The sequence below is a fragment of the Chroicocephalus ridibundus genome, chromosome 9 (assembly GCF_963924245.1).
Source record: "Chroicocephalus ridibundus chromosome 9, bChrRid1.1, whole genome shotgun sequence".
Classification (NCBI taxonomy): Eukaryota; Metazoa; Chordata; class Aves; order Charadriiformes; family Laridae; genus Chroicocephalus; species Chroicocephalus ridibundus.
In genome coordinates, this window is record NC_086292.1 from 33,441,221 (window position 1) to 33,466,322 (window position 25,102).

The window sequence follows — 25,102 nt, forward strand, 5'->3', positions numbered from 1 at the left end:
GTGGTATGATGTTATATTCAATCTTTGTATCAAGTCTCTTGTACTTTCAGCATTGTACTTTTGGCAAGTTACAGTGATTAAAATGCTGAGTCAACTGAGTATAATGGCATCACACCTATAGAATAGTAATCTAGTATAAGTAGTTGTGGTGGTGTTGAAGTAACCCAGTCTTAGAAGTTACAGAAGAATTTAAGGTCCCATTGATTGTTGTGTTGTTTCTTCTATTGGTGATCTTACAGACCAAGATGCCTTACATATCTGTAGAAGACTTAAATTTGTACAGGAAAAAACAGAATGGGTCCAAGCTCTTGATTGATTCATGCTTCTGAATTAATGCATCTTACTTAATGTCTATTCCGCTTCCCCAATTTGAGACTAAGTGGACATCTCTAATTCAAGTGGTGCATAAAGTTTTAGCTGTAGTACATATAAGAGAAAGATTCTATTTCATAGGTATGTCGTGAACAGCATGGAGTATTAAAAGCAAGATGGATATATTCTTTTGTAAAATAAATTTTAAACACATGTGATACAAAATGTTCCATAATTGAGTTGTTGAAAACAACATATGGTTATTGTAACTATATATGACCAATGTGTGAATTTTCTGCATTCCTGTTCTGACAGTTTTGATGTCTTACTGATTTCTCTGTGTGTTGTCTTTATTATACAATTACTTGACAGTGCAGAATGGGAATGCTTTTTCTTTTTTAAAGAAAAAAAAGAAAAAAACAAACTAGCATTATAATGAGTTATTATGTGTTGTGATAAGTTTGTGCCTTCTTTGAATAACACTAGTCCAATAGTAAGCGTGTTGTACAGTGGCAGAGGCAGTGTAAGGACACATAACGACATCTTAGAGCCTTAGAGTGACTATGTTTGGAGATGGCTAAGTGTTTGTGTAGTTATAATCCTTTTCTTATTGCTGTTCTAAGTTTGGGGGTGTTTCTATGTCTTTGGTAAAAATACTTGCAGACTAGATATGTGGCTGTGCCGGTCAGTACACTTCTATAGTACAAATGGAAGAATCGCTGATAGAAATGAAACACAGGTCACGCACAACTCTTGCAAATGATTGTAAAGTATATCTGATTTTTTTTTTTCCCTTCCAGTGTCTGTACAACTCCCTTTACATAAGCTAGAACTTTATTAGGACTTTTGGGCATGGTGCCTAATTGGTTGCTACTAGATCAGCTTCATAATAATAGGTCTACTTTGGTCCAGAGAACTTAACAAATTATCCTGTATCAAGAGTTAAATATTAAGTCTCTAGAGCATAATAAATGCTTTTGATTTTCAGAAAGTTTTAATCATAAATGTACATGTGAAGGGCACAAATGTTAGGAAATGAAATTAATTGTTTCCTGCACATTTTTTCATAGGTTTAGAGTATTTTTTTTTTTTTGAAAGACCACATAAAGACTATGAATTTATCTTCAATTACTAAATTATCTTTCTGTTCCTTTCCAGTTTAAAGATATGCAAGTTTTCATGTTAACATTCTTTTTTCTTGTCTTTGAGGAATTAAAAATTTAAAACACCAATCTGCCATAGATGACGTTAGCTATTTTTGAAGGCATAAGGGAAGAAATGAAGAAGGGAAGAAATGTCTCAAACTCAGCATATCAGCGTAGTGTACTAGCGTCTTCGTTCGAAGTCTCGGGGGGAAGGGGTGGTTGTTGTTTGCTTAGGAGTAGGAACAGGAGGGCTCTGTCTTTTACTTAGATTTGTGGGATGGTTATTTATGGCAGCCTTCTAGTCTATTTTAAATGGTACACATCGTGAATTTCTCAAGAACAGACCGCAACTCCAAAATCCATGTTCCAATATTCCAGAACATAGCAATTTAAACAACGGATCAGTAGAATTAAAAATTATTTGTTTGTTTTTATATAGTTCAAAATAGGGAATTCTGATCATTGTTCTGTTGATGTAGTGTCCTGTCTCTAACATATACATTATTTTTTTTAATTTGGTACAGAATAATTAAAATCAAGAATGCAGAAACAGAATATCCTCAGTCATAATGAAAAATAATAGAAAATAGGATTTACATTATCTTAATAAGCTCTTGATACATCTGTTTCCTTAGATTGATTATGGTGTTATCCTGCACCCAGTTCTTACAGTAAAGTAAAAAAAATCTACAATAAATCTAGTCATTTTTACAATTGAGAACCAGTGATGGGCAGCAACTTTCCTTTATCAGGGTGGCTCTTATTTCAAGTAGAGGGTGTGGCGGCGCTTTTGTGGTGTGCATCACTTGTGTCTTTCTTTCTTATAATTATGGAAAAATGTGATTCACTTCAGGCATACAAAAGCGTCATTGACTGCCAGTGTGGTATGAATATCTGTATGTGCTGTGTGAATATGAGACTTCCTCTGGGCATCGTTTTCCGTTGCTCACTTCCAGTAACTGTGAAACAGACTGTATAGGTTACTTAAAGTTACCATCTTTTCAGTCATACTCTGTTATGCTTACAGATATTTTTACAGTACTTTTCGTTTTACATTCAAAGTTGTGTTTCTTAGGGATGTGAGAAATTATTTAATGCTGTGTACATGGGAAACAGATAATCTTGATGCAGCGCAAAACTTCAAGACTATTTTCTAGAAAAGACAGCTTGCTCTGTGGTATCATCTGTATCTTGTTGCCAGGAATATTTTCAGGATTTTCTTAATGTGATATTCTTGGACTACACTGCAAAGTTCATGCTGTTAAAGGTACTACTCAGACTTGCGCACTTGGTTTTGCATTTATTTTTTGATTGTATTAATTTAAACTGATGATTTTGTATTTTTGAAGAAAACGTTTGTAACTTTATTACAAAACCTGTCCTTGTAGTTAAGTTAGTGGAAGGGATTTTAATACCAAACTCTCCAGGAAGAAATACTAGATTCTTTCAAGAAAGCCATTGGTAAACTGAAACTTGGATGTAAGTTTTGCAAATTGTTGCATAGCCTGTAATTTTTTTAGATTTGCTTTGCCTGGAGAAGAGAAGCCTCAGGGAGTTCTTATCGATGCATATAAATAGCTGATGGGAGGGTCTAAATAAGATGGAGCCAGACTTAGCTCAGTGGTATCCAGCAAAAGGACAAGAAACATTGAAATTCCTGCAATACAGGAAATTTGTTCAGACTTCAGAAAAATGTTATTGTCAGGGTGGCCAAACACTTGAGAAGGTTGCCCAGAGAGGTGGGAGAATCTCAATCCCCAGAGGCGGTCTAAGCCTGACTGGACGTGGTCCTGGGTAGCCTGCTATAGTTGACCTTGCTTTAAGCAGTGGGGTTGGAAAGGGTGATCTCCAGAGTCCCCTCCTGACCTCAAATGATGCTCTGATTCCGTGGCTAGAGTTACTTCAGATTAAATTCACTATCTTTTCCTATTTTCCCTTTTTAGCAGCAGGGGAAATAGAAGAAAAGAATAGTAGAGAAGAACAACTATTTTGAGGATATTAGTAAACTGACAATTCTTCATGGCAAAAATCTCCCCTGTAAAGCCATGAAAAACCTCTCTGTTAGATGAATGTGGCAGTTTCTTGAGCTGTAGTGCACTAAATCAACATCCTACTACAGTACTCATTGAATGGCACTTTGTATTTGGGGTTAGGATAGGTGTGTTCCTGTGGTTTTGATGTGTATAAATCCCACATACTTGATGAAATTATGCATCGAGTCTGTTGGTCTTTAGAGCACTTTCTCTGCAGTTTGCACTGTTTGCTTCTATTCATTGATTCTGCTACTGCTTGAGAGTGGAGGTTGATCACAAGTTGCTTTGTGGAGCATTTTGGTGTTTTATTTGTTGAGAAATAAGACAGTTGAATTTTCTTCAAACTTGTTGATTTGTCTATTTTATAGAGTCATCCTCTGTAGTTCATATTTATATATGTATTAGAACAGTGATCTATTTTACACCTCTTCTTATTCTTTGTATTAATATATATAGCACCTCTATTTTGAGGGGGGTTTTGCCTTTTGAAGTTGCCACGTCTTAGTTAATAGAAGATGAGGACACATAATTTTTTTTTTTTTTTTTTTGTAGTAAAGACAGTTCTATTAAGGGGAGAATATCTGGTGAGCAGTCTTCATCACCGTAGAGGATTAGCTGAATATTTGCTGCTTGCATACAGTTTACTTGAGATACAAGTTAACTTGCATTCAGTAATTCTGGTACCACCAGCTTTCCTCTGCAGTCAGACAGACAATTCCAGAAGGTGGTTTAACATGTTTGTTAGACTCCAGTAGATGAGAAAAGTCACATTAAGTGAAATGCTACCATTTAAATGGTATTGCCTGGCAACAATAATATTATTACTGTAATATACGATGGAATATAAATTGCTACAGTACTATTACTACTTCTGAGTTATCATACAGAACAGAGTTTTTCCATAGTCTTTGTTTTCATGGTTTGGCTTCTCTGATGTCATTAAATAAAACTCCTAAAATTCAATGTAGCAGGTTATAGCAAAACCCAGTAAATCCTCCTGATGCCTTTTGGCAAATAATTTTACCAGATTGACTCTTGAGTGAATGTGATATTCCACAATTCTTTCTGAGAACATTGGATGTGCTCACATATTTGTCAAAGAATAAAGTATTATTCTTTTTACTACCATTTTTCCCCTTGATGGTTTGTGTATGTTATAGGACATAGTTACAATAAAATACTAAAATATCTTATGTGTAATATCCATTACATAATTTCTGACCAAATAGTTTTCATTCTTCAGTAGTTTAATTCACTACAGGAATATTCTAAGGTGCTTGCAATAATTTTAACTTTTTTGGTGTTCAAAGCTATTGCTAAAAAGGTGCAGTATCTCTTAAACGTTACCCGTGATCCCAGAGGATCATTGAACAAGTAAATCTTGTGTACAAGTTATATTAAAGGTATTTGAAATGCATTAGCCTAAGAAAAAAAAAAGTCAACTCTTAGATTACACACAGTGGTTCTACATAAGGTAAGAAATCTCAGCAGTCACTCTATAGATGCAGAACAGAAATACTCAAGTAGGGTATGGCCAGAATATCAATATTATCAATCATATTTTTCAAAAATAGTGCTAGAGCCTAGCAATTATTTATTTATAAATTATTTATTTTTGTTAATGTTCATGGAGTAGTATCAGTTAAGAGGAAAGCTAGATTCCTTTTTTAGTCTTAGTCCCTCCCTCCCTCCCCCTTGGGGTGTAGATCAATCCCATAGATGGAATGCAGATTGTGAAACTTCCAAGACTGGAATGTTTCCAAGAGCTTAGAGGTGAGGCAAAAGAGAAGGAGGAAAATTTCATTTTGTTCATTTTTGGGAAAATATTTTGATTTATTTGGGTGCTGGATATTTTGGATAACATGATTTGGTCTGAACCTTGAGATTTCTCCTGCCCAAAGTGAGAAATGCACTGGGAACTGGATGTGCTTTAAAACATTGAGTTATAGTATTCTGCAGTGCTTAATAATAAACCTTGGAGGATTTTTTTATTTTCCAAATTAAAATTTTTAAATGTGTTACTACTTAAAGAAAATCCCTTCATATAATAAATAATCAAAAAAAGGTTTTAAAAAACAAAAAAAACCAAAAAAACCAAAAAAAAAAACAAAAACAACAAAAAACCAAACCAGTGTAATGCCTAGTGAAATATTGCACTCGATGCCTGTGCTTTACAAAAGGGACAGAATGTGAATTCCCCTGTCATATTACTACTCTTTGCCTGTTTTCCTACATGATTTAGTAAGGCTCTTGATTTTAATACTGCCAGTAAAAATTTGTAAGAAAATACAGCATCTTAATAACATTTACTTAAATTTTCATGTAGAGACTCCGTTTCTATGGTTATTAACACGCTAATGTGGACATAAAATACTACATCATTTAGAGACCCTGCAGGTGATTGTGTCTGTGGTATATTTAATGCACTACAACTTGCATTTGACTTTGAACTAAATGTTTAATTTCTAAATCATGTGCTTCCAAGCACTCTTGAGTATTCTATGGAGAGAATACTGATTGTTACCTTGATCTTTGCTGTCAAGGTAAATAGTATAAATGGTATATCTTCCATGTAAATGTCTTTAAAACCTTCTTAATTTAGATAGGGTCAAAATGGACTTTACTCTGTCTCAGCGAACTGATGCATTAAAGTTGAGTCAAGTTGAAATTGAATTTAATTCTAAATTTATTTAGAATGAAATTTTTTCTATAATCCGTTAAATTTTAAAAAGTCGTCATAGTTATTTTTTGTTTTCTGATTAATTCTGTGAATCATTTTCCTCGCCAAAAGTTCAAGGATATAAGTAAAAGGGGGGTGAGGGGTGGGGGAAGCAACTTGATTTTTTTTTTTTTTTTTTTTTTAGGCCTGGATTTTGTTTCGGTAATCTCAGAAATGTGTGTTAAAAGATATAACTTCTGTGCAGTTTAATTGTGGAGTGATTATGTGGTGCAGAACAATCTCTTCTGAAATATATCTGTTGCATAACTAAGTAAACAAGAAAATATAATAGTGTTTTTGTTCAATGTTTGTAAGTAAAGTATTAGGTATTTGAAAAAGCAACTAAAATGGTTAATAATAATCCTTCCTTATTTATAATTAATACAAAATAGTCATAACTTTTTTTTAGTAAAAGAAGTATAATTTGAATTCTCTAAAAGTGGCTTGTTATCTAATTCACACCTAATAGTATGTACTAAAAGCCAGTGTATCTACACGTGTGCATGCATAATTGAAACAGAGAAAATCCAGTAATCTTAAACCTTAGCAAACAATGAGGAGTATCTCTATACACTGCTGATGAAATCATTGTTTTTGCAATAGCAATGAAATGCCAGGATTAATATTCTACATCATGGCATGTTGTAATTTTGGCTAAGCAGACACCTGCAGAGGTCTGTGCACTTCATGCTAACCATCTGCACTTGGCTTTGCTTTTACAAGTCTGTCTGTCTAAATATATTGTTCCAAATGGTGGTATTTTCGGTTCCTTTTGCAGTAATATTTTTGTATCCTGGTAATTTTTATTTTCTGCATATAATACACATAAATGGAAGATGTATCATAGTTTAATTAGCAGTTGACTCAAATGTTGGTTTAAGATATTATTTAATTTTGGTTTCGTTATCTACTTATGTATGCTTTTTAATGGAAACATTGTTGGAATACTTTTCATAGTGGCATATTCATGTCATGTCCTAGACTTACAGATATATATATATATACACACACATATATATGTATGTGTACACACATATATGAAAATTACCAACAACATCCGTCTCTGGAGACATTCAAAACCTTCCTGGACGCATTCCTGTGCAACCTGCTCTAGGTGACCCTGCTCTGGCAGGGGGGTTGGACTAGATGATCTCCAGAGGTCCCTCCAACCCTATGATTCTGTAATTCTGTGATTATGTGTTCTCAAACTGTTAAATTACAGCTACCTTGCCTCTTCCCCCATTCCAGGAGCTGCTGGACACTTTCTGGAAATTGACATGGCCAAATTTGTACTGGTATAGAGCATCAGAAAGTTCATTATCACTGGGAAGACGTGTGACAGCAGTCACTATCTTGCTTGTCCGCATCTAATTGCTGTTGGCAGCTTTGGGGAGGAATCACGTGCCTGAGGACAGGGTGTTGGAGGGAGCGTGGAGTGGTCCAGCAGGTGATCATTCTGATTGAAAGGGAATTCATTATACTTGCTAGTAGCTTTGTGCGCTCTATCCTTGGATGCCCTGCCACATGTTTTGTGAAGTCTTTTCCCCAGGATAGACCTGCCTTCTTTCTGCCATATAGCATGGGCTTCAGTAAGAATGTGATGGGAATGTCCTGCGCAGTGGCAATACTTCATCTTCTCCATGAGATGTTGCTGTATGCAAGTCCTGTGTAAGGGTCTGGGTAGATGCTGGAGGACAAATTACAAGACTACTGTGAGAAATAAATATCCGGATAGAGATCCTTGAGTGGATCACTCTTCTAAAAAGCAGTGCCTGTGTCAATAGAGCAATAATTAATGCCTTTGTAAAACACGGTTGTGTTTCTAGAAGTCAAAAATAAAATTAAGGGACAGTAGCTATTACTACTATTCTTTTTTTTTTTTTTTTTTGTCTTTTGGTCAATGTCACATGAATCTTTAAAACAGGGAATTAAGTATAAAAACAAACCTCGAGCAGCTGCCTGTTTAATGTAGTTTAGTCGCTTTGTTTGATCCCTCAATTTTCTAGTCACAGGAAGCCATGAGTTGCTGAAGAAGTGCTGGGGACTGTCAAGCAAGTGTATCTAAACTAAGGATGCTGCTGCTTTCTTTTCTAACTTTTCAGTGTGTATTACTGATTCCAGCAATTACCTGCTCATAAAACTTCCTTACAAGTTCCAATTTCAGAATAATTGCTTTCTTCTCCAGAGGGCTGTGGCTGCTCCTTGCCCCTGACTCACAGCAGGTTCCTGTCCTCATGGCCTGCCAGAAAGTCCGTCTGTGGAGCTCCTGTAGATAGAGCTATGAGTGCTGCAACTGATTTTTTTAAGAGGCATGAAGGGAAATCGGTGCAAGAGTTCTGCAATGGTAGGGGGATACGATGCTGCATATTCTTGCAGGATATGTACCAGGCGATTTGGATGTGTGTTCGAGTGCCTTTGCAGACAAATTAAGGATTTTGACATACTATAATATAACTAGTGTCCTCTTAGTTTCATGGTGTCTTCAAGGTTGCTGCTACAGAGCAGCACAGCTGAAATAACCTAATTTCTGATGGTAAGGAAGGAAGCGTTGACTGGTTTTGCTGCAGTATGACTAGAAAGATATTAGTGAAGTGAATGCTAGTACTTAATCTCTAGCAGACTGTAGCTTGTTTTCAGCAATTTATGACATGATTATCATGGTTTAGAAAAATACGCAAGAAGCACACTATCGTATTAAGTTGATTGTTCATGTATACTTAAAAAAAATATGTATGTGCTACATATATCTATTGTATACCTCTATAAAACACAGTATGCACTTTTGTAATTCTACCTCTTTCACAGATTACTAAAATAGAAAACATCAGTCATTTGAGTGAACTGAGAGTGTTAAACCTTGCCAGAAACCTGCTAACCATTGTAGAAAACCTTAATGGACTGGATTCTCTCACAGAGCTCAACCTTCGTCATAATCAAGTCTCTGCCATAGTAAGGAACAAAACTCTTGTCTTTTCTTTCTTTTCTTTCTTTTCAACAAAATGCACTATTACTGTAACTTGTTTAAACCATATCAGCATTTCAGATTTGTGAAATCTTGTGTTTCCCTGTATTGCGTTGCTTATCTTGTTCTGCTGCAATACTTACTCTCACAATCTAAAGGTGAAACAAACAGCAATTTATTTTTGGTATTATTTTCTTTAAATGTGATCGCTTGTTGTGATTCAAGTCTTGATAGCTCATGATGGGTTTTTAAGAGGGGGGAAAAAAATATTCCGAAGCAGTTTTGCGGTACTATCATAGAGAGACTTTTCTTTCATACAAGTTTGTTTCGTAGAAACAAACCCTCTCTTAATTTCTGTAGCTCGAATAAGCAGTCAGACCATCTTAAATTTCATCTCCTTATGAATATTTCTGAGCCAAATGCAGAGAAAATAGGTATTGATCTCAAAAGCAGAATTTCCCAATTGAAGCTTTAACCCAGCATTGTAAGTCTTTTACGTTCTAGAAAATAAAGCTTTTCACTTCGCAATTTATGAGTTATAGTTCAGGGATCGCAAGTACGTTGTTTGAACAAATGCTTTTTAAAATAATACAGTAAGTCAACTTAAATAGCTATATTTTTCTGGCCTTCATAATTCCTTTAGTTCTTGGTCTCCTGTTGCTGGAGAGTCTTTCCTTTCTCAAATTTCTGCTAGTTGTCATATGTGAATTGTTGTTGCACTTCAAAAATAAGAAATCTCTGCTCATTGCTGATTCTGTTACCGTACCTTCCTGCTACAGCAATTATGTTACCTAGAATTCTCTTCCTTGCTTGTAGCTGCTGCCTTTTCACTCCTTGTGGGTGTAGCTGGTACTTTCTCCTTGCTTCCTGCTGTCACAAATGGAGAGTCAGCATGAAATTTAAATTAGTGAGTTATAGGATTGGACTCTGTGCTATATTTCAATTTAATTTTTTAGTCTTTCCTGGCCAGAGACAGTGTTTCAGAAGATGATGTTCTCTTCAGGGAAGTACTTTATTATGTCTAATTGGTTTTGGGGTGGTTTTTTTTTTTCACCCTGGTTAAATGCTAATGGAATGGGGGGTGTGTGTGATTTTTTTGTTTGTTTGTTTTGTTTTGTTTTTAATGGGATGGTGATTTTTAGCAAGTATGATGCTAACACTCCTTTCTCTAGAGAAGGACTCTTAAATCATATGAAGTCAAGTCTTGGACATGTCGTGCTGTCTGAAACCTAAAGTAAATATATGTCTCTCTCCTAAAATAAAATCTGTTTCTTATTTTAATGATATGTATTGTCTCTTTCTCTGTGCGCAACAATGTACCTGTATTTTTTTGCTTAAACTTGTTTTAAATTTTTTGAGGGCAAACACCCTGAAAAAATGAAAGCTGCACTACTTTTGTATTGGAATTCAGAATCTGCTGCAATATGATATTACTGAAAATCCAAAAACATAGAAGCAAATGTATCGTTTTATGGAAAGAAGATCCAAAATATTGTTATATTATTGCTGGAGTACTTGAGTAGTTGAGGGAGGGGGTTTAGATTTCTTTTCTTGAAGATGAGGTTTAGGTTTCCTTATGGCTGACTGTGTGTGGGGTTGGGTGTGGGCTGTCATTTAATCATGATATAGTTATGATGTAGCACTTAACTACAAAAGTTACACTCTAAGTTCATTAAAAGACTTTGGTTTCTGTGTTTTAGTTTAGTTTTTGGACTGTGTTATAGTTAGTTACTATAACAATGCTATAATTATGAATTGGGCTTTTTAAAGTTGATTATTTCTTTAAATGAAAGAATCTAACCTCAATTTAAACAAGTTTGCCCTTCCAAAATGATGGAATAAAATCAATATATTTTAAATAACTTTCAGTACATTTTTTGTGAACCTTCGTTATTTTTCTTCACCACCACCCTCACACACCCCGCCCCCCTGTGTGGGAAAGATGATATTCTCATTTGTCAAACAAAATGAGGTCCCATAGTGAACTCCATGCGCGTTGCAGTTAACTATATTGAATAATTCAAGTTATCCAACTAGATTATAGTTTGTTTGAGCAATTAAACCTGTAATAACCTCTTACAATCCACTGGCCTTAGATTAGCAATTTTGGGACTATTTTTTGTCTTTGAAGTATTCATTAGAGACTAGAAATCTTTGAATCACAAGTGGTTGTTTTTGTAAGAATAAATTGTAGTTTGCCCAAAGCGTTAGGATTTTAAAAGGTCGTCCTGATGCTTGATTTATAGAAGAATTGTATCTTGTAGGATTGGAAGTGTCTTCAAGAAGTCTGACTATTCAAGAAGTCTGAAGAATAGCAAAGAGACAGAATAGATGTTTACAAAGGGTCTTGTATGGCATTAAAAGCATGAATCTGTATAGATTCACATACCATGAAAGATGGAATGTCTATTAACTTTCCATCCAGTTGTGAATTGGGCCCAACTTTTAGGAAGACAAGCTTTGTTTTTGTTTGAAAGATGGACCTGCTTGATTGCTTTGAGGTATTAAGAGCTTAGAACTTTGGGTTTTGTCATCTGCAGCTTGATCTTAGACTTGAGGGAGGACTGGTCAAGGTGTTCACCATCTTTTCACAAAAGATCTCCTGCCCTGTACATCCACTGCCCTGTATGATTTTGTATCCAAACTGAAGTAGATGGAGGCTTTGCTTTGCTTTTTTTTTTTTTTCTTTTTCCCAATCCTGTGTTGTGGGAGTTTGTTTGTTTCTTTTTTTTTTTTTTTTTCAAACACCTCAGGTGTTTGCTATCACGAGTGTAAGATTTGCTAGTTATTGTCTTCAGGGGAAATTACTTTGTATTCTTCAGTGCAGAATTATTTGATTAATTAGTCTTTGCTGCTTAAGAATTACTGTGCACAGCCCTGTAATGCCTGTCTTCATGTGTGTGTCCACCTGTATCATGCATCCCCACCCCTTTTAGCATCAACACTAAGTAGCCTGAGGGACAGAGGGGGTGTCCAGGTATCATTCTGTTGTGAACTGAATCTTTCTATGGTCTGATCTGGGAGGGTTCAGAACAGCTCTGAACCCCTGAACCAGGGGTTTTGCAGCTACAGACCCAAGTTAATAAGCCCTGCTTAGCGTGGACAGAACTGACTTGCAGCAATGCTTGTTAGCTCACATGCAGCATGTCATTAATAGCGGCTGCACAGTTTGTTTAGAGCTGCCTTGTGTTCACCTCTTTGGGTAGAATGAACTTTTTCTGTTTCTGGAATGCTATGTAGACATGTCACAAATCCGATGGAGGGAGGAAGGGCTGTAGATTTGATTTGTGGCTAAAATCAGGGCAGTGAGCTGTGTAACACTTCCCTGTGCTGTAATAGGTTTGTGTCCACAGGTTGGGAGTTGGAGTATGTTCCTTGGTAGGATAAGGAGATGCAGGCTCATAACTGAGGGGTTAGGTGGGCGGTCTAAATGGTATATGAAACACTGCAGCCTGGGCTGTCTGGCCATTACGGATTTATATTTCATAAATGAAGTTTGATCTTACTTGATACCTTTCTAATACTTGAGCTATTTGCTATTTAGAGGTTTTCTGTAAAGGTCTTTAGTGGCATGTATTAAATTCAAAACTTCTCATTCTGGAAAGTCATTCCTTCTTATAAATTTTAATTTTAAAGGTGACAGAGTCCTTCAGATCATTCTATGGCGGAAGAGTCACTGCTGTTTGGTAGTGCTAATTGCACTGCTGTATTGCATTTCAAAAACCTTCAGCATGGTCACGAAATTAACTTTTTTTTTTTTTACAGTGTGTTTATCCTGCAGCTTAAATGCTGAGACAGCACCTTGGCTTATTTCCCAAAAGCTTGTTCAGAAACCAGCAGCAGCCTTATCCTCTTTTCTTTAACATCATTTGCTTTGCAAGTGATGCAGCTTGTTCTGCAGAGTAGATATCTGCACTGAAACACTCCCTTGCAGTCTGCACTAGGGAGAAATGGAGCTGCACATTCAACAGAAATCAATGTTGCAGCAAGGTTATAGCATATAGAAATGAAAGTATTTCATCAGGCAAAATAGAGAGGTTCGAAAGCTACTTTCAGCTACTGAATTTATGCCTCTATCTTTCCTTCTAGAAAGATGTGGATACTTTGCCCCGTCTCCAACGTCTCTTCCTCAGCTTCAACAATATATCTAGGTAAGGGAAATACCATTTGTTTCCTATCAGTAATTTGAAGTGTCCTATTGGAGCTGTATTTCATTAAAATTTAAATTCAGACACTCTGAATGCAGATACTTTTTTTTTTTTCCCCCCCCTAACATATCAGATAGCATAATCAAGCCATTATGTATTTTCTACTTTAAACATAAAAATTCTCAAAACCCTTTGCATTTAAATGTAGTTGTACTATAAGTATTCTACCAAGAAACTTATATTTTTTTATTTAAAAATTATACTGTTTACAAAGATGACCAAAATTAAAAATAGTTTTGTAAATGTGTTGTTTTCCTGTTAAACTACGTATCTGTTAAAGCAACATTACACAAGGTACATATTATATTTAACATACAATCACTGTATTTATAGAGTTACACAAACTGCTGAGTCAGATTCTGCTTACAATGATTGGATTATTTCATGCTTGTGTTTTACTTGTCCATATATTAATAAAGTCTGAAAGATATATTCATTCAAGCCAGACAGCAGAAGCAGAATAGCTCAACTTTCAAAGCAGGGCTTCTACAGTTTCGAGTTATTAAGTGCATTTTGTTATAAATAGATAGAAATGTTTGTCTCCTATGCTTTATCCATATCCATGCATTTTTGGAGTCTGCTTTTATACTGGTTCCAATATTTAAAAAAGAAAAAAAAAAGTGCCTGCATTATCTTCAGTGTGGTGTGTCCTTTTTTTTTTTTTTTTTTTTTCATCTCTTAATCACCACGAGCCTTCTTTGCTTAGAATCAAATAATTTAATGTGGGATAGGGGAAAGATGCTTCATGTTCTAATTACTGACAATACTGTACTGTTCTTGTGGTATCTGCGTTCTCTGTAAAATGTTATACTTACTATGAGCTTTTGTTGTAATAGGTGCTTGAATATTTTAAGTTGACCTGCATTATGGCTTTTGCAGACAGCTCCAACCTACTTGTCTGTGTTCCTTAGGTTCTTAAAGTACCAGCGCAGTAGATCTCCTTAAATACTCACGGGTATTAAACATTTAAAAATCAGAGATGAACTGCAGTAGTCTTTAATATGCACTTCCTTTAATTAATCTGCTAGAGAAAGGGTTAGCATTTTGCCTCTTTGAATAATTGCCAGAATTGATAAATGCCTTTTGTTTCTGCTTTTCTAAAAAATGCCTTAGCTTGGCAAGAACAATGAGGGGACTGCAGTAGCTGGCTCCCTTGCCATCAGGGAGCGTCACTGCAGTCAGTGGAATTTCTGTGTCTTTTTACATACTTGGTATGTTTTGTGTAGCTTTCTGACTCCTTTCTCAGGTTGTTTTATGCAAGCTCATGTTATTTTAACGGTCTTCAAAGAAGAAAAAATGTCTCTGTGAGGTTTTTAAAGTAGATTACTCAAACTTTACGTAATTGGTAGCTTGCTTCTTGGTACTTAATCACGATTGCAGTCATTTATTCATTGGGGCTGCAGTTGAACTATTGATAGATTTAGTCTTAGTTTTCATGTAAGCCAGAAATAATTATTTAGAACATTCATGCAAATATATAATTTGGTTTTAATTTGTAGTTGGAATAGGTATAAAAATAAAATCTTAATGTCAAACGAAAGACATTGCTCTTCTATAAATTTGTATAAATATGTGGGTAGGTAGGTGGGTGGATCAGTTTAACTCTTTATTTACCAGATATGATTTTAAACACAAAATTTCTTTTAATGATAACATTTAGCTTGGGTTTTCTGAAATAATAACCTTGTACTGCATATAGCTGTTTTGAAGGCCAATAAACCCCATTAATTCTTGATTTTGAGTTATGTAGTAGATAAGTCTTCTAACAGGAAAATGAATACAGAAGTATACTCTTGATGCAAGTTCTGATACTTGGCTTCATACTGTCTGAGCTGACAGAAGAAGCTGTATGCAACCATAATACTAGTGAATTGATGTGCTACATCTGATCATTCCTACAGACTTTTAAAATTATTTTGTGTGGTTTTATGAATCGCTTACCTGGGTTTACTGTGTGCCATATGGTAATTTTAAAAATTATTTCTCCTAGAAACAGCTGTGTCTATACAGCTGACTTTTCTTTTGGACAATGAAATTGATACCAGATACTCTAATTTATCTGTAGTTGCATAGCTAAAACCTGCAAAAGTATATTGCCAAAACCTGGTTATATTTATATTACAGGTTCATTAAAATATTTTATTAGTGATCATTTGAAAAAAAAAAAGTAGCATTTTTGGGGAAAAACTCCCATGGAAAGTTTTGCTGCTTCCTATTTTTATATGTCAGCAAAAATCCTTGAGTCTTAAATTGATGTATACTGACATATATGAATTAATATTTCAGTAAAAGATTTGGGAATGCCTCTTTAAAATTGTCACTATTTAAGGCATGAGAATCTATCATGGATTTAATCACTGACGTTCTTTTTCCCTTATGCTTCAGAGGAGGCCTCAGAATGCTGCTGCTTCCTGCAGAGCCTTTAGTAAAAAAGGATGTATTAGAAGTCCTACTTCTGGTTTCAACCCAAAAATATTTAACAGTTACAAACTGAAGATGTTCATACCTGATGGCTGAAAGTTTTATATACATATATATAAAACTAGTTAGAAAGAAAGGGGAGAAATCCCATTTTCAACTTGTCATGTGATACTGCAGAGATTACAGAAACTATTTTCTTCAAGAAAGAGATGCCACTGAGATTCAGAAAGAGGGTTATTGCTCATATTTCAAAATATGAAACCAGGGAAGACCATTTTTGAATCTTGGAAACAAAATGCGTATTTTCACTGTTACGCTGCTGTCCAGGTCAGTGCTACGTTGGCTATTTCATTTAGTAAGGCACGTTGTCTAGCCGCATGGAAACAGTTGGATACCACCTCAAAGGACATGTAGTTGTTGTTCTTCATTTGGTTGCTGAATTGAAAACCTGAGAGAAGGAATCTTCTTAGCCCAATAAAAGTAAGAAAATATCTTTTTTTTTTTTTCTCATCAGACTGAAGATTTTATAAATATGCTGTTAAATATTTGAACAAAAGTAGTACGAGGGGAATGAAAGGTTGACTGTGGTAGCATCTGTTTTCATCAGTAGTTTAGAGGTTAGAAACCTGGGGAAACCCAAGTTTTCTTCTTTGACTGAATGTTTTTTGAACATACAGTTCTGTGTTGGGTATTCTGTCAGACTACAGCAAGTATGTTGCCTACCTTCTCTTCTCCAGAGCTTTTTCCCCTTTATGGAACATGCTGTAAAAAAATCATTAATGCAAGTGTAAGAGAAGGAACAACTGTCTTCCTAAGTAACAGAGGACAAGTGTTCCTGTGTCCTATTTTTGCCTGTGTGAATGCATGTCACTGGTAGAGGTTGAGATTACACCACTCCAGAATTCTCTGCTGCTTAGTAATTGCCACGTTCTCGCATGAGGCAGGAGAAGTGGGTTTGCATCCCCTCCGGCAGAGGGCAGAATTGGATCCAGGACTCTGAAAATGCATGCAAGATGCGAAACCGATCTATTCTGGAAAGGTTTCCAGGAAACACTTTTTAGTAAATGAGCCCAAATTCACAGCTCATTTCTGTGTTGCTGAAACTACCATTTTAGCAAAGATAAATTCACCTAGGAAGAAAGGAGGACGGGGAAGTAGAGGTGGTTGCCAGTGTTTGGTAGGACTCCTGCAGGAGAAGGTCTCTTGGAAAGAGAAGCAGACATTCCACTCAAGAAGATTGACTGAGGCAGTCTGAAACAGCATCATCCACAGCTGCTTTGAATTTCATGAGCAGGTTAGACTCCTTTGTGGTGAACAGAGGCTAGAGAGAGCACTGAGACATGGTCTCTGATTCCTGTAGGGTGGTCACCACTTGGCTCTGTCACAGCAGCCTGCATGCTGAGAAGCAGACAGAAGCTTGCTTGTAAAGTATGCAGTCTGTTTGGTAAGTGTATTACGTTAAAGCTTTGCTTGGCTTAGGTTTGGGATGCCAGTGTGGCAAGTGCAGTGTATTAAGTTTTCGACATTGAATTCTGAAAGCTCTGTTCTTCATAGGTGTGTGCAAAGATGTGAAAACATAGCTATTTTGCACTACTGTTTTACTCTTAAAATTGAGCTGCTAATAGGGCAGCTAAAAGCAGCATAAAGCAAGCACATCTGTTTTAGGTCCGGAATTAATGTTCTGGTATGCTGAGGCACTGAGAATTTCAAAGCACAGCAGCATGTGTAAGTAAGTGGAAGGTCTTGAACACACTAACAAACATTGAAGTTTTCTGTCATTTCCTGAAGACCTTGGTTTTATTAAAAATCTGTAAATCATATGTAATGGCAGAAGTACTCTTTGGTTAAATGTTTAGTGGGAAGTGTTTGGAGTAAATATATTTAATACTTTTAATAAGTACATTTACATTATTTGAAACTAATTTTGAAGACCAAAAAAATTTCATATTTGTCAAGCAAAATCTATTCTGGTCCAATAGAAATTAAGTTATTTTTTCTTATTCTAACATGTTTACAAGTTTGCTTCACTAACTTCTGTGTCATTTGGGAAGATTATCTTTTTATCTTCAGGACATATGGAGTATATATATTTTAATTAATATGTCAGCCCAATCTTCCAAAAATGTGGTTACGCAAGCTGTTTTATGGAAAGGAAACAGAAAATGATAATCAAACCTGTTGTCTTAACCACATGTACAAAACACCTAATTCTTCAGATATGCTAAGGACCTTCACTGCCTTGGAATCTGTACGGAGTTCGTTTTCCATCAGTTCTTATGTTCTTTTAATATACTAAGCAAAAAAGCAGTAGAGTCTTCGGCTTCACTCTCCTTTTTCTGCTGCATCCATTTGGTACATAGTGTAAGAGTTGCTTCTCTGCTGTACTAATTGCATGGGGGGGGTTGAGATTTTTTTTTTTTTTTTTTTTTTTAATTGGGTGATTTCTTTCCTCCTGCTAGCTACTACTTATGCTAGTTTACTCCTACCTTAGCCAAGGCTTTCTTATGCTGGTCGAGACTGATGGCTATTTCGTTATGCTACCTTTATATTTTATCTGTATTTCTTTTTGGTGCTGTTGCAGAAATTGTTTTATCTTATTCCTAGAATCTTTCAGGGACATCTTATTTTAAAATTCTGATAGATCTGAAGCCCTTTGCAACTGAATGTTAGTCCTACACAGATTAATGTATGCTATTTTGAAAGTCAAGTGATACCAATGTTAATGCACTTGCCACTTTATTCAATGAGTCTTTAATAAGAACATTTGTACTGCATACGATTTCTGATCCCTAAGTTCAGGGCATACTTAAGGGTTGGTATCCATCCAAGTACTAGTGGAGGAAGACTTTTCCTGCTGCCAAGAGTGAGAACTATAACTAGCTGATGTAATCAGTAAGATAAAAAAAGGCCATAATTCCATATTTTCCACTTTAGGAATGGTTTCTTATTTCAGAATGTCATTAAATATTTGTTTATCTAGTAAAGTAATCCTCTGTTTATATTTTTCTGTGATCATCATTGATTCCTTTGTAATTTTCAGGGGTTTTTTGGAAACTTCATTCACAAAGTACCAAGTCAAATTATTTCATATTTTCCACTTCAACTTAATTACCTACATAACACAGACTCAACTTTTAAAGGTTGTAGCGCATAAGAATGGGTGCACAGTTGTACACTTACACACTGTAATCAATTTCTTAAAAGGCATTGGGAAGTCATTTTACTTCTATAACTGTTCAGCTTTTTTTGAAATCCAGTTAAATAGTTCTCTGTTGTTTAAAAATACTATTTATCTGAGTCAGCTGCATTCTTTCCACATTCCATCTTCAATGAAAAGAACATGATAGAGGCTGTACATCTCTAAATAAATTTTACATAGGCCAGTTATTTTTGTCAGGAAACCAAATCAGATGTTGTCCAAAAAGCCAACTTGTTGGTGTTTGTAGACTGAACTCAGAACAATAGACAGATCTGTTTTGAAGATAATACGACGCTTTTGTAACTGTTTTTCTTCTGATGTTTAATGATGTTGCAAACACCCAGGATCATTCTGTGGTATTTGTGATTGGCTTTTTTCTTGTATTTTCCATGGTTTTCATGCTGGCTTTGAGGGCAAATACACCTTATATTATCTTTTTGGAATATAAGTTGATGTGTAACCTGTTTTAGGGTGGGGGTTTTCTAGGTGAAACTATACACCAATAGTTAACGCGTTCTCCTTATTCTGCATTTCTTATCTGTATGCGAAGAGATTAAAAAGTTTAACAGCAGCAGCTGTTGGTATTTCAAAATAATTTATCATCTTTACAATATTGATGGGTGAGGTTTTTTCAGTACAGGTAAATATTAATGTATTATCCTTAAGAAATAAAGTCTTCCATCTCAAAATTATTCCTACTCTATGACATTAAAACTTTAAACTTTTTTGGTTGCAGTTTTGAGGATATTCTGTGCCTTGCTGATTCCTCATCTTTGTCAGATATCACCCTTGATGGCAATCCAATAGCTCAGGAGACATGGTACAAACACACTGTTCTCCATCATATGATGCAGCTCCGACAGCTAGATATGAAGAGAATCACAGTAAGAAATTTCTGTTTTCGTCAAACTTACTAGATCCTTAAATTCAGAAGTAAAATGCAGGGATTTCTGTGTATATATGTATATTAAAAATACCACCATATTTTCTTAATTTATATAAAAATAAATGGTCTGTACGTGGTCCCTACAATATTTAAAACATTAACTTTTTTTCTTTTGTTCAGTATTATGTAATGGTGTGCTTTCTTACTTCATTTTAAGATGTTTATTTTTAAGTGCTTAAACTCTTCATTAGTAAATTACCATGTGACACGAGAGAATCTGCAAAGCTCTTGGTTAGAACTTTTTCAACATAGTCTTTCCTGGTTTGCTGTATAGCTGAAAAGGAACAGCATATTACTTCCAAAGGAATAGTCTGTTTGCCCTAAAATTGGTGTTGCTAGTATCTTCTTTGATTTAAAAATCTTGCTGCTTTCTTTAGTCTTCCTCCTAAGGAAACCTGGTGATCACACAGTTTCTGTGTCTGTTTGTGTTTCTCCCCGCCTTACCTAACCCGCTCTCCCCATTCATTGCCAGTTTTGTTGCTCAAGTTCAAGTAAACTTGATAATGAAAAGAGGACTTGCAGACAACTGAGTCTCCTGCAGGCTTCTTGAAAATAAACTGTAAGGTAGAGGTTGAAGGACAATCACTGGGGCCTTCCTATTAAGTCAACTATTTTATCTCCTAATATAGTAATAGCCATGCTAATTCTTCTGTGTCTAATCAAAATTGATGTATAAACATGACCTTCCTACAAGAAAAATCCATCCAACAGCAAGGTAACAAATAGAATATGCTTTACAAGCAACAGTGTTGCAGTGTTATCTTTTTTGACCAGGTGCTGATAGTAAATCTTATCTTAAATGCTCATTTGCTTTGTACAAAGGCTGAACTACGTTATAAATTGCACCTGCTTGTTTTACCATTTATCCTGTTGGCCTGTAGCCAATCCAACATGAGTATAAAATAGAGCCAATTATGATGTAAAATATAACATGTATGTGGAAAACATTAATTTTAAATATAAAGTGCTTTGGGACATGAGAATTTTACTCCCAGCATCAAAAATACTAAATACTTGTTTGTTCATAGGTATTCTGTGGGTTGGTTTGGGAGGTTTTGTGCATTTATACTGACTACTTGCTAATTGAATACTGAATACTCAATTGCTTTGCTTTTAAAAAGATAACTTTCTCAGTATTATTTCAGCAACTTGAGTCACATAAAGAAAATATCTCTCCCTCCCCTGCCCCTTCCTGAGAGTAGAGGGATCCTGGTAGAGCTCTCAGTGATGGGAAAAACTGTAGAAAGAGCTCAAACTACTTTTTAGACTCTGTGGGATCTGTGTGGGGAAAGAGCTGTTAGAAATGCACAGCCATGGGAAAAACTTAATCTGGGTTCACACCTTGTTAAACATCAGAGAATCAGCTACGAGACAAAAAACCCATAGAAAGCCAGGCTTCAGCAGTTGTGCTGCTCATAAATCTGCTTGTAAAAAGAATGCGTTTTGCATTCTTTTTATTTGCCTCCTGATTTTCGAGCCTTGAGAACTTTTTTTAACATTTTCTACATGTAGAGGGTGCTGTATGTTTTCTCCAATAAAAACTGTGTTACCTAGATAATCGTATGACTTAAGAAACTGTGATTTAAGAAAAATAACAAGTACCATGATACTTGTGCCAAACCCAGCTATTCTGCCTACTGATGCAACGTGCTGCTGCCGTCGGCTGTAAGGGTAAATGTAAGTTGGGGGGGAATCGAAGTACAGTATTGGGTATATGCTTTTTCTCACTGGATTAGTATACCTAAATTCTAATTACATCTCTAAGATCTTTTCTTCTTTAGTCTGAAGAGCATCCAGACCATTTTAAACTTAAGTGTTGCTTTGTCTTGTAAAGAACTGAGGGTTGGACCAGGATATTGGCTTTTTCTGACTAGGAATTCTTCACTAACCTGTTCAGAAGCTCTACTGTTCGAGAACTGGGTTTTACACAGTAGTTACTTCTGCGTTTAACTTTTCTTTTACTTGCTAGCTTCGCTGGGATGAGAAAATTAGTTCAAGAAAGAATAAAATCTGAAGGTTATATTCAAAAGTTTGTAAGAGACTTTTAAGCTTTATTCATATTGGTTTTCAAGAAGACACATGCTCTTTGGAGTCAGGCCTTTTCTGTAGGATTCTCTGGAGAAAAAGTCTCATGGTAACTGCCTCTGCCTTAGGGAACTACTCTTCAGAAACATAGCTGCTGTGAAAATCAAATACTTGGAATAAAACTTTTTTGCACTGTAACTGTTCTAATATTTCCTAAGTCGGGTCAGATTTCCCTTTTTTCAAGGGATTGCATTGTATTATGACAACTTTTAAGCCCTGACCCATGAGGAAGTTGGTGTTTTATAAGGCCGTCTCATTCCTAAGCTGTTTTTGAATGTAAGATTTAAGCTCTTAAACCACCGAGGCATGGACCTGGTGGACGCGTAATTCAGTGGAGGTTAGTCACCTGTAACGAGTTTCCCTGTAAGACTGTAAACACTCATTGTCCACTCTAGAAGACAATTTTCATCTGAAAACTCCACCCACTTTTGATGCTTTAGATACACAATACACTCAACGAAAATCTCTTACTTTCTCAAACTTTGAGAGATCCATCTAGAGGCTTAAAGAGCAGGGAGGAGGCTGAATTACAGTGGCTGGACAGATCACTGTCACCTGTGTTAGCCATCAGTAAATGTAATGGTGACACCTTTAGTCCACCTTAGTTGTGCGGTAATGTGACTTGACTTATAGCTTATGTGAAATTGTAGTCGTTACAGTCAAAGGAAGCTCAGGTTGCATATGTAGGCATTGACATTGCTTGGTTACTGTACTATAATTGTTGTTCCTGGGCGTTGAAGCATTTTTTAATACCTTTTGTAGTTTGAATATTTGCAAAGGCAGACCTAGTCAGTGGCGCTTACAGTTTAGCTGTGACCTATCTTTTTCCTCCTGTCTTTGTAACAGTAAGCAGGTACTGTCTGCAGACATAAGACATAATAAAATATTAAAATATGAATGAAATGTGTACATATTCCTTACTGAGAAATTATTCAACCAGGAACACTAGCTATCCATCACTTCAGAGACGTTTTCTCAACAGGATTTGCTAAGTGTATATATAAAGTGTGTATATACGTAGAATATATAGTGTACATACATATATATTTTTTTATGTGCTGTGATTCCCAAATTGAAAGACAAGCTGCATCTTTTTAACAGTAAAACTTTGCTTCTTTTCTTTGAGGTTTTAGATGTTTTGGATGCTTAAAGTAAGAGAGCCGTGTTTGGTTTTTGGTTATTTGCTTAGACATTTCTCTGCTGGTCACAGAGTAGATTCTACTGCTTTGTCCAGAATGGAATTTTTTTATCAATTTCATCACAATCGTGGAGTGCTCTGTTTTGGTGGGTTTTTTTTTAGGGAAGGATCCCTGACTTTTTTTCCTTTTTTTCCTTTCCCTTTGAAAATAAGATACTTCAGGAACTTCTTGAGTCATTCTTGTGGATCTAAATCCTCTCTCCTAAATCGGGTCTTGCAAAAATATACTAAATTAATACTAAAAGTAAAAATGGAGTTAGATCTCATTGCCAAATATCCCTTAAAGAACGATTCATCAAAAATTTTCTGCTTGTTACTTACCATGGCTATATTTATGCTAGAACCATCTTTACATTCTTACTTCATTCCTGTGTAAAATCAGTGTCTGTGCGATACGTAACAAAAAGTAGTCTGCCTTCTGCAAGTGTAAGTGAGCTGAATTTTGGGTATTTTAAATGTAAGTGTATTTTAAGGTTAAAAGTATATTCCAGGCCATTCTCCATATTCTCCTTTTATTTTTTTTGTCATTACCTAAAGTAGTTTATATCAATACACTGTAGCTGTTTATAATCTACAGTAAAATTATTTGATAATTTTAAAGTAGGTGTACTATGGAAATAAAATGCTGCATTCCTTGTGTGCTGATTTAGGATCTTGTTCTGTGACTTAAATGCTGTCATTTGTTGAAAACATGTTTGATTAAAAGCAGAGCAGTAGTGAGGAACAATACATGCATTCCACTGCGGTCTCTTTAGGATCCTTCTCAGGTCTTGCTGGATGTTAACCTCTTTGAAAGCCATAATGATTGAATGCCATAACGACAGTTTTGGCCAAAATCTGTGGTGTTGCACTTAGGGTAGTGCTGGAAGTGCTGCTGTAGCAGCAGGGGGAGCTACCAGCATGCCAATGCCACAGCTCCAGTTCTGTTACAGCTCCCATGAAAAGCTTTTGTAAGGGTTGTAGTAGCTTTAATCTGCTTTATTCTTCTTGTGTTCTCTCGCTACTGGTGCTTCAGACTGAAAATGGAAACCTGCAGCCTCAAAATCTCATTGCAGAAAGCAAGAACTCTGCTTCTTTAGGAAGCATATTCCTCCCTCTTTTTCTTTCTCTCTCTCTCTCTCTTTTTTTTTCTTTTTTTTTTATTTTTGGTGAAGAGGGCTTCTTAGCCATTTAGTAAGCTTTAGATGGGAAGTGGAGAACTTAATAAATGGAGGAAATCTCAATATACAAGAGGACGTCCAAGTCCTTTTGTAATGATCTGGCACTTCAGCCTTCTGGAAAAGCATCCCCTCTTGTCCTGCAAGGTTTGGTTTAAAGGTGAAACAAAGTTATGGACAATGGCAGCAGAATAGCCGGGGGGAACAAAGAAAAAGGGAGATATAAATAATTTCAAAAGAGCTGTAGCTAAAAGAGAAGAAGGGGTGATAGTAAAAACTGTATTGAAAGGTTATTAAGGTCTTTGTTTTATAACTTTGTAGATTTTGTGGGGCTTGGCGGGGGGTGTTGTGTTCTTCAAGACTGGTGTAAGATTAATCAAGAAATGTGTATGGATTTGATTTCCATAAAAAGTAGATTTGGCCCTTGATCTTTATTCAGATGTTTTCTCTATCATTCTGCCTTTATGAAAACTAAGTAAAACTAGGATATATTTTCTTTTTAGGCTGAGATAATTTCTTTTTTAAAAGAAATAGTATTTTTTAAATGGCAATAACGAGGATAAACTCTTGTTCAAGAAAAAAGTCTTACTCAGTTAATAAAAAACTCTTGTTAGAACGTTGTTTTCATTTTTTGTATACTGGACTGACTTCAGTGAGAGCAGTAGACCTTCATGTATGGAAGACTGTCATAAAGTACGCATTTGGACTGGATAAAGA

General features: G+C 35.6%; 1 protein-coding gene across 1 annotated transcript in view; it reads left to right on the forward strand.

The window, feature by feature from the left end:
• Positions 1 to 25,102, forward strand: part of LRRC49 (leucine rich repeat containing 49) — a 51,762-nt gene that overhangs the window by 7,222 nt on the left and 19,438 nt on the right. The window contains exons 8-10 of the mRNA XM_063346248.1: positions 9,015 to 9,158; positions 13,261 to 13,322; positions 19,736 to 19,883. Of these exons, the coding sequence (XP_063202318.1) occupies positions 9,015 to 9,158; positions 13,261 to 13,322; positions 19,736 to 19,883 (354 nt within the window). The remainder of the gene's footprint in view (positions 1 to 9,014; positions 9,159 to 13,260; positions 13,323 to 19,735; positions 19,884 to 25,102) is intronic.